The 10,000-nt window shown below is 35.4% G+C and overlaps 1 protein-coding gene across 5 annotated transcripts in view; it reads right to left on the minus strand.

The window, feature by feature from the left end:
• The window catches only part of LOC119573121 (galactosylgalactosylxylosylprotein 3-beta-glucuronosyltransferase S-like), a 30,029-nt gene that overhangs the window by 2,880 nt on the left and 17,149 nt on the right, over nucleotides 1-10,000 (minus strand). For 3 of the 5 annotated variants that reach the window (XM_037920157.1, XM_037920161.1, XM_037920160.1), the window contains exons 2-5: nucleotides 7,173-7,280; nucleotides 6,481-6,576; nucleotides 1,722-1,902; nucleotides 85-347 (exon numbers count right to left, since the gene is read on the minus strand). In XM_037920157.1, the coding sequence (XP_037776085.1) occupies nucleotides 85-347; nucleotides 1,722-1,902; nucleotides 6,481-6,576; nucleotides 7,173-7,280 (648 nt within the window). Of the gene's footprint in view, nucleotides 1-84; nucleotides 348-1,721; nucleotides 1,903-6,480; nucleotides 6,577-7,172; nucleotides 7,281-9,844; nucleotides 9,915-10,000 lie in introns of all 5 variants that reach the window. The other 2 variants (XM_037920158.1, XM_037920159.1) reach the window with 1 other exon arrangement.

Consider the following 10,000-nt stretch of genomic DNA (forward strand, 5'->3'; position numbering starts at 1 on the left):
CTAACTAACTGCCATATGATATATCATCTGTAAATGCATACCTCAAAATACCCAGCATCTGAACACATCCTCCAATACACTTACGTCCTTAACAATGGGTGAGCTCACTGTGTAATCTCCTATAAGCCCCACTGGCCACATGGAAACGGTTTCTGTTGGCCTCATCTCCTCAAAGAGCCGGACATCTATTGCGTTGTCATCATCTAAGAAGAACAGGACTCCTCTGTCAGAGCCATGTTCTTGAACCCACTCCAGCGCAGCCCTGCGGTTAGAGACGCCCCTCGGGACATACCTCTCCTTCCGATATACTTCTGGCATGGGACTTGCCAGGTGTGTATAAGAGAGACCTGTATATATGAGCATATTTGGATATTTCTTATCTTCTGATACCTTGGGGGGGAAAAAAATTTAGAACAGGAAGAAAGGCCTCAAGTTGCCATCTTAAGCCAAGATAACTCTTTACACAGCATTAGTGTAAATTCGAACTAAAAAACAAGATGAAAAAAAGTAGTTAAATGAATGGCACCAACACATACTATGATTGCTATGAAAAGCCTGGTCATGAAACTCACTTTCAAGGACATATAATAATATCATAGCACAGGTGGGTTCTTTACAATATATGCAAAAAAGGAACATATATAAATATAAAACAGTTTAAAATATAATTAAAACATAAATTTACCATTAAAAGTTTTGCTGTCCATCAAAAACAGTGTGTTTTATTCACTTTACCCCTAACTGGCAAGTAAGAATCAATTCTTGACAAAATAAATTGAGCTCAATTGCTAGGTACCAAGGATACATGCCAAACACAGTCGGCATGCTCCCAGCTGTGTGTACTAAATAGTAGTTTGCTTGATTGGCTCTGGATATGGCTCTTCAAAACCTACAGTATCTCAAAAGTAGGAATAAAACCTTGCTTTAGCCTCAATTACTGGAAAATTGTGTATGCTGTTGACAAATGCACACAAAGGAGAGTATATGTGTGTTCCCTGCTCCTCTAATTTTTCTCTGGAGTGAATGACCGCACGTACACCCCAGTGCATAGCTCAGTTTAGCACTGGAAAAGCCTGTCACTATAAGGTCAATAGCCTTCAAATTGATTATGCAAGGAGACAAAAGCAAAGTCATCTAGGTGACTTTAAGCAGATGTAGCTACTGATAAGCTCTGATCGGGCAAATCTTGAATATTAAGCTCTCATACCATGAGAGTAAACATTCAACAGTACTTTAATTCATTACAAAAAATTTATCTCCATTGGTTGTATAGTCAAGCATAATTCATAGTAAGACGTGGGACTTCTTAAATTCAGGTTACTTTTCCACATATGCTTAGAATTTCTTTCTGGCTAGACATGTGCAGAGACAGTTTTCATTGAAGGGAAACAGACAAATGAAATAATTTAATCAACTCCATGATCATTCAATATATTGAGAGTCAAATGCATTCCAGGAAAAAAATTTATAATACTCACATTGTTCCCTTACTTGCATGAAAAATGTACATCAAGACAACCCTGACTCACAGATGCACAGACACAGACACAAAGTTATACATATAACCAGAGAGACAAAAGACAGACAAAGAGACATACATACATGCATGCATACATATAGACAGAAAAACAGATAACCCCTCCCCCACACACACATACACACACAGAGTAGTAGGTATGCATTAATATATACGCCTAACCAAACACAGCTCACTTGCTTACCAAGCCTCTGAAGCAGCCCTGTGATGGGGGCAGTGCATGTGAGGCTGTCCTCAGCCACAATCCAGTGGATGCGCTTCACTAAAGTCAGTGTCTGACCAAGTCTCGTCAGTTCAGCCACCATCTCTGGACGACGGTATGTTGGAGTGACCACATAGATGATAGGAGCACTGTTGTTACTTGCCTGCCATTAAATGTAATCACTATAACTATACATATAAATAAGAATAAACAAATAAAGACAGAGAGACTGATAGACAGAGATATATAGAGATAGATAAATATAGATATGGTGATATAGACAGATAGATAGATATAGATATGGTGATATAGACAGATAGATAGATAGATAGATTGATAAAGAGAGAGAACTACAATTACAGATAACTATAATTACAGATAGATATATATATAGATATATATGCATAAATATTTCCTTGCTGCCCTTTGGGTTCCTTAAACCTTGTGTACATGCAAACCATCACTAACTGATCCCTATATTATGTTTGTCCTGAAATATTAGTTAGACAATTAGACTTTTGAAACCATTATACTTTTGAAATCTTAGTCACTAGATGTGAAGTTAGTCGTCTGATAGTAACTTAATCTCCTTGTAACAGAAAGTGGTACATTTCAATTCTGACCTTAAAGCTGTACTTTTACTTCAAATCTGTTGTCTATATTCTACATATACATAACATGCATATATCTGTACACACATAACATATATGTTTAAAATTATAGATAGATATATACATATGGACAAATACAGATAGATACATAGACAGTAAAATGGATAGATAGATCATTAAAATCAAATCATCAACATACAGCAATTGCCAGAGAGTGTCAGACACTGCCAAGGGATGGACTCTTATTTTCAGAGAAGAGAGGAAGAGCAGGTCCCTTTCCCCTCTCTCCTTCTGTCAGTTTTTTTTTTTAATCTTTTTTCATTCACATACATTTTCTAAGTTTGTAGTAAGTCCTTCTGCACCCACCATACATAACTGACAGTATTATTTTCCAAAAACCTGCCTTTGTTTAGTAGATATAGCAGCCTGAGGGATTCCCCAGAAAACTGCTCTTCCCAGACAAGCAACTGTAATGGTGGGCATCCTTTGGTGTCCTGCTACTCCACAGCTCCAACTGGAAGAAGCAACATTGCAGATATTCCAAACTTTAACAATCCTGCAGGCCCACCTCACCATTCCAAGTATTGGTGACATGCCACTGCTGTGATTCCTCTAATGCAGCTTTCACAAGGTAGCTAGTCATGGAAAGCTCATACTTGTAGCCCTCTACAAGTTGACTAGTGGTGGGCTCTACTTTGGTAGACTGGCCCATGGCTACTCTATGTAAACATGGCATTACATAGCTAAACATGGTATTAGGTAGCAAGCCCCATGTCTACAGTAGGCTGGAGTAGTTCTTTGCCTGACCTTCAGTGCAGTGGGGAACCTATAACTACACTTTACTGATCCAGTTCTTGCCTGTTCTTACTTGAAGAGTTGTGGGTCAGGCTGGAGTAACCCAAAGGTCATGATCATCTCCCTCTCACTATCTGGACTGGGGAGCAAGTAACACACTATGCTCACTTGCACTTGGTGATATGTTTCATTTTTTTATTGCAAAGCACTGACTTACACTTCTCATCACTCTCTGTAGGGTTGCATAAAATATTCCATTACCATGTCCTTTGTATATGTGTACCTGTTTTTCTTTTTTACGGAGATTCATTGCACTGATAATAGTACCTTTCCCTTTGGAATGTTTTAGGTGCTCATCCAATTCATCTTGTATGTCTAGTTCTCCAAAAACTAAGTGCATTATGGCATGCCATTTTCTTTTATGAATCATTTTTGCTGTTTTCACTGCAATATACAACAAATCAGGATGCCATCAATACAACTCCCACCCAGTTGTGCTCTTCCATTTTCTTATCAAGGCACAATGATCTGATACATCCACTCTTGTTCTTGATGACCAAGCAATGAATTCCTAGCATCATCCCTTCCTTCTTTTTCTAAGGTATTTTCCCTTACACATACTGATTAACTCCTTCAATCCGAGGGGCGGGTGACATGAACATACTGTCACAAGAAAATCTGGCTGCAGGCCAGGTGACAGGAACGACTCGCAACTAGTACACAAACGTCTTGGGAAGTTAATTAGACTCATTTGCCCTTTTTGCATTATTCCCATCAATGTGTGAGTGTGGAATGTAATTGAGCTATGACTGGAAGAGTGCTGGTTCCATGGATGATGCCATTTCCATGATCAACATAATATTCCTGGTGCTGTGACTGCCAACATAAGTTGTATTACAGAAAATTGAATATTATGAAAAAAAATAGAAAACGACACAAATAACAAAATGTTATACATATTTTAATTTTCATTGCAGACTACCTAGAGAGATGATATGGAGTCTGTGCAAAGAAAACAGTCTATTACCATCTGGATAATGAAAATCAAATGGCAAATATGGACACTGGAAAATGGCAAAAAAGCTAAAAGCACTCATGTGTAAAATGAGGAAATAGCATTGCATATAGGGAGCATAGAGTCTTGTCACCACACACATGTTCGTGTGCCCGGCCTACCAGCCATGCACCCGATGGAGCAGGCACTCATGTAATGCCCGGATTTTTGGTCATGTGATCTAGGGGGTTCATCATGTTATCTGTAATGCCTCTGTTATTATTACCCACACAGCCAGGGAATACCCACTATTTAACAGGTCAAGATCATTACCTGCCAAGCATCACTACATCATATGACAGGTGCAGTGTTGCTGTATTCTACCCAATGATCTTTGACCACTCCCTTTCCACTGAGGTCAATATAGTATGGGACTTCCGACTGGGAATTTATACATACAATCATACACCTTAATCTCACATATGAATCTAGTTTGGTTGTGTATCATCCTGGTAGCTTATGCTGGCCCTTTTTATGAGTTCATTTAGGGTATCATTCTGCCATGTGTAAAAAAACATCCAGGACTTTGTGACTTACTTATCTCCTTTCTATGAAGGAACACAACTGCTGTGTCATATATGACTGTAAGTTCTAATGCTGTATATCTGCCCCATTATTATTAGAACCTTTTTTTGCTGTCTTCCCCTGCTATATCTCTGTTAACTCAATGGTAACGGGAATGATATAGCCCCTCATGGAAAATTTTAACTCAGTATAAGGTACAGCTCTACCTATCAAGATTTGTTCTAGCTTTGAAGCCAGTGATGGCTATGTCACCCATAATGGAGTACCTCAAAGTCATTTTATACTTTCTACATTGTCCGTTGCCATATGAGTTCACATTTTTAAATTTCTTTTGGCTGATAACATGATTTAATGATTTTGCATGTTCAGAGATGCATGGTATGCATTTTGGTTGCTAGTTCTGTACATTAGAGTCCATTTCAGTAAATAAAGTATTTGACACTCTGTGTCCAAGATTGAGAGCATAAAATTTATTGAAGGCTTAAAAAAAAAAAAAAAAAAAAAAAAAAAAAAAAAAAAAAAAATTAAAAAAAAAAAAAAAAAAAAAAAAAAAAAAGTATATATATATATATATATATATATATATATATATATATATATATATATATATATATATATATATATGTATATATATATATTTGCAAAAATTCTTTTTATGAAATATAAGATTGTTTGCAGTGATAAACAAGGCTGCTGCTTTGGTACTACCCTTGTTTGTGTCATATTTCAAGACAGTTACACTGGAAGAGTGCCAAAAGACAATATAAATTGTTAACACAAGGAGACTGATCTCGTAAACAAGAGTGAAGGTTTCTTATAAGTTCACATCAACAGCAAGAGAGCGCCATATTTTGGTGCATGGCATCTTCCATGCCTGGCAGGTGGATGATTTGTGTGCTAAAATCTGCCCTTTATACAAAATAGTCAATCATAGCATTACATGTCCTCACTCAGGCAATGCCCCAGGGTATGTGGTATTAGCATGAGGGTTCCTTATAAAGAAGAGCATAATATGTAATGAACTCATTATCATAACATGACAGGAATGACCCAATGCCCAGATCCATGCCCAAGTCAGCTATGGTGTATCTAATAAATCAACCAGAGCCACAACCAAATCAATCACGACATGAACCTCATGTCGTCTGTAGACTATGACTTAAGCACCTCACCTTCTGTTACTCATTTTTATGTTAGAAACTATTTACATTATATCACATTTTATCTCCTGCAAATATGTTTCTATAATGCTGATCCTCTGTCACCTGCAGATATGCTTCCCAACACCTTATAACACCCTCCTCCCATATGAAGAGTGTTGTGTATATGAATCTTTTATAAAGTTCTTATTTAGTTTTCTACTTTGTATTAGGGTATTATTAACAATATATTTAAGTTACCTTCCACAATGCCTTTTCACACACACACGCACGCACGCATGCACGCACGCACGCACGCACGCACGCACGCACGCACGCACGCGTGTGTGTGTGTGCACATAGATATACATTTTTATATTTATTTATTTATATTAAATATGTTTACATACACATTCATATCTATATCTATCTCTATACATAAGATAATCAGAAGAAATGGATATATGTCAATATCACGTTTTGGGATAAATACTATTAAAAGTTTGTTGCTAATAAGTATAAAGTGATTATTCTGAATGAACTGTTAAACCACTTGAAAAAGGAAATCCCATATATATTATCCATAGAAATCTACATATAAATCTAAAAGTTATTACCTTGGTACTGTCTTCTCTCTTCAGGTCAACTGAACACAGCTTTCTGACCTCAGGCTGTGTGGGTTCCCCTGGGGCACTACCAAACACCAGCAAGGCCTGCAAAGGCCAAGGAAATGCACTGAGTTTTGATAGCCTTCCATAATAAGTATATAAAATATACCTAAATTCAAGCTTTTCTTATAGAAATATGCACTTACACTTGATTCTATTCATTTTCAGATGAAGCATGCAGAAAACCTGACATGCAACCACTCACAATCTGAGAATTCAGTCTATTTGTATCTCAATAATATTAGGAAGAAATCAGAGTTATAATTGTATGCTTATTCACACTCAAAAAAATAATTTCACTGATTAATACTTAACCAAATAGAAGTATAAATGATTGGCCAGACACTGCTAATGAAAAAGTGTTTATGAGTTGGTTCTTTCTATACACAAACTGGAGGGAATTCTGTTATGAAGTCATATAATAAAACTTTTAAATCTTTGAAACTTTTTCATTACAATTGACATTAAGAAATAGTAACAAAAAAAATAATCATGATAATGATTACCATAACAATGATAAATTTAATAATAATTTAATACTAACCATTATCATAACAATAATTAGCTTCAACTTATCAGCCTAAACCAAGCCTCACTCTACACCAAATACAAAAGTGAAGAGGCTTAAGCAATTTCCTGACCTGCGTGAGGATGATGTAGACAAGGGAACCGCTCACAATTATGGCCATGACAATGCGCTGCCTGCGATTCATCCCCATGAATGAGGCCGCCACCCACAAACCAAGCTCCTGCAACCAAGAACACCGTCAATTTTCCATTTGTCAGAATTGTGGCTCTGGGCATTGTCCAGGACATTGCAGGTAGGCCTAAGACAACTTCACATATACTGTAAAAAGTGGAAGCTTATTTTTTAAAAATAAGTTAGGAAGCAATGATTTAGAAAGCAAAACCAAATACTTTTCCAGAAACAGAGACTTCATAATGACAATTCCAGTTTTAGAAAAGATCATTATTCTGAGTAAGTACTGTATATCATGATAATACCTAAAAAAAAAAAAAAGGCAAGGACAAAAACAATTTTTTTTTCTTATATTTAAAAACTAAACCGAAGTTGGAAAATTAAATATATATAACCATCAAAATGTTTCAATAATATTATATAAACAATTGTGGCCAAATATAAACTTTTATCACGCCTCAGTCATTACAATCGACTAGTTCTCAAATATTTTCTAAACATTCTTTTTTTTGGGGGTAAAACACTTGAAATGTTAAGAAAACATTCCACTTTCTTTACTCTATATGTAAATTCTCATTGCTGCAGTGTATACTACACAGCAATTATGCAGCATTTAGTTCTATCTGCTAAATTTTCAGCTTTCATAAAGTTACTTCAAGAAATATATGAAGTGAGCTGTAAACATACTAGTTCAATATTCACTAAATTCTAAAATAACTAATGTTGCAATGCATGTGGAAAGGCCTACAGGCTCTTCCTCTTATACTTCCCACTACATCCTAAAAAGCTTCTGCCAGATATCTATAGAGAACCTATTTATATAATCTTGTTCTAATTTGGCAAGTGCATTAATGGCAAGCTGTGTTGTCTCTAGTCTTTTAACTTCATGAAGAAAAGCTATTGCATAATGGGCTTATTCCCATTCAATTTAATCATAAGTTTGTAATATGCAATTTTACTTTATCCATCTTTATTCAAAACTAGTTTCTTTTTTATAAACATTAGCATATTCACAAAGTTTCATACTGATGGTGACATATATTATGATGATATAGTTGCATTTCAAGATTCTCACACCAGGACCTGTATAACCAAATGACTAAATATTCACTTTTCTTCCAAAGAGGCCAAATAGAAATTCACTGGAAGATGAGACGTCAGTTCCAAAATGCTCCTGGATTTTATTCAGAGGAAGACATGGGGGAATAGTGATAGTAAGAGACTTACAAAGTTTTCAGAGTAATAATAATAGTAAAAGAGATACATAGTAATAGCAACAGAACAAAAATAATTACCAATTACCTTTTACCAGTAAAATAACCTCATCTTAGACCATCTTTTGGCTGCCACCTATGATGCCATTAAAACCACAGAATTTATTTATGCATTACCTGGGACACCCTCTTAACAAGAATGATAATGATACCCTTTTTCAATTAAAATAACTGTTGTTATTGCAAATAATACACTGACATTGGTGATAGTAACAGATGACCAAGTAATAGCAACAGTAACGTACTATGGAACAACTGAGAGCAATTAACAATGATAGTAACAGACCCCTTGTTTGTACAGGAGGTAAACATGAAGGTGAAATCCAGGAGGATATTGAACTACTGTCTCATCCTTTAATGAACTTTTGTAGAGGGCTTTCCTTTCATTCTCTATTCTGTTTAGCTATGAACTTATTTTAAATCATAATTTCCACAGAGTCTAATATTACAATGACATGAATTGCCACTATAATCAAAGTATTACTCTTTTTGACAGCAGATATAATTGTGCTATGAAAAAAAATAAAAAAGACAGGATGGATTCCCTTACTTCCCCAAAAAAACACATCTTGGAGATATGAGTAAGACATATCCAGAAGGAGAAACAAGCATAAACTATGTGAGTGCAGATCAGTTCATGTATATAAATAAAGAATATAAGTAAAGAATGAAATAAAAGACAAAGAAATACAAGCATTCCATTGTAACCCTGTATGCTTTTTCTTCTATTAGCAACAGTCAAAATTATGAGGTTTAATTTATGCATATCACAATCCATTTCATCTAATAACTACATGCAAAAAATAAAGGCATCAATATAACCTGTAAGATATTGTTCTGGTAGACTGTTCAGAATTTAAACCAAACTAAAGTGATAAGGTAAATTACAAAAAAATAACATAGGCCTTCTCTTACACAATATCAAGACACCATCACAGTGTAAAATTTTTCCACCATCTACTGTCCTTTTGTGATGGTTTTCAGACACATCTAAAAGTTCTTCATCAATAACTGACCTCAACATTTCTAAACTTTCTGACATTACATAAATTCCAAGATATAAATTCAATAAACTGATAAAAGGGTTCTCAAAGTAACAGAATGCTGAGCATATGATAAAAAAGAGAAGAGATAGGTAAAAATGGAACCAGATATTTGCCCAAACAAAACAGAACCCAAATGATTGGTGCATCTTCAAACCAAAAAGCATAGAAAATGTTCCTTTAGATCAGTAAAGCATGCATGATCAAATGAAGATTTTTTCACTGTTGTGCAATGCTGAACAATCCCTATGGAACATTTTCTAGACACATCTGAAACACTGCAAAAAGAATAATACTTTATCTGAATCCATTTTTGGTTTTGATACACCACTTGGAGCTTCTGGATAATATATGGAGCCCAAAAAGCTGAAAAGCAAAGATAAATGTTAGGCATGCAGTTTACCAAAATCTGAAACCTATATTCTAAAGCAAACAAGTAACTATGCAACAGC

Source organism: Penaeus monodon, chromosome 5 (assembly GCF_015228065.2).
Source record: "Penaeus monodon isolate SGIC_2016 chromosome 5, NSTDA_Pmon_1, whole genome shotgun sequence".
Taxonomy (NCBI): domain Eukaryota; kingdom Metazoa; phylum Arthropoda; class Malacostraca; order Decapoda; family Penaeidae; genus Penaeus; species Penaeus monodon.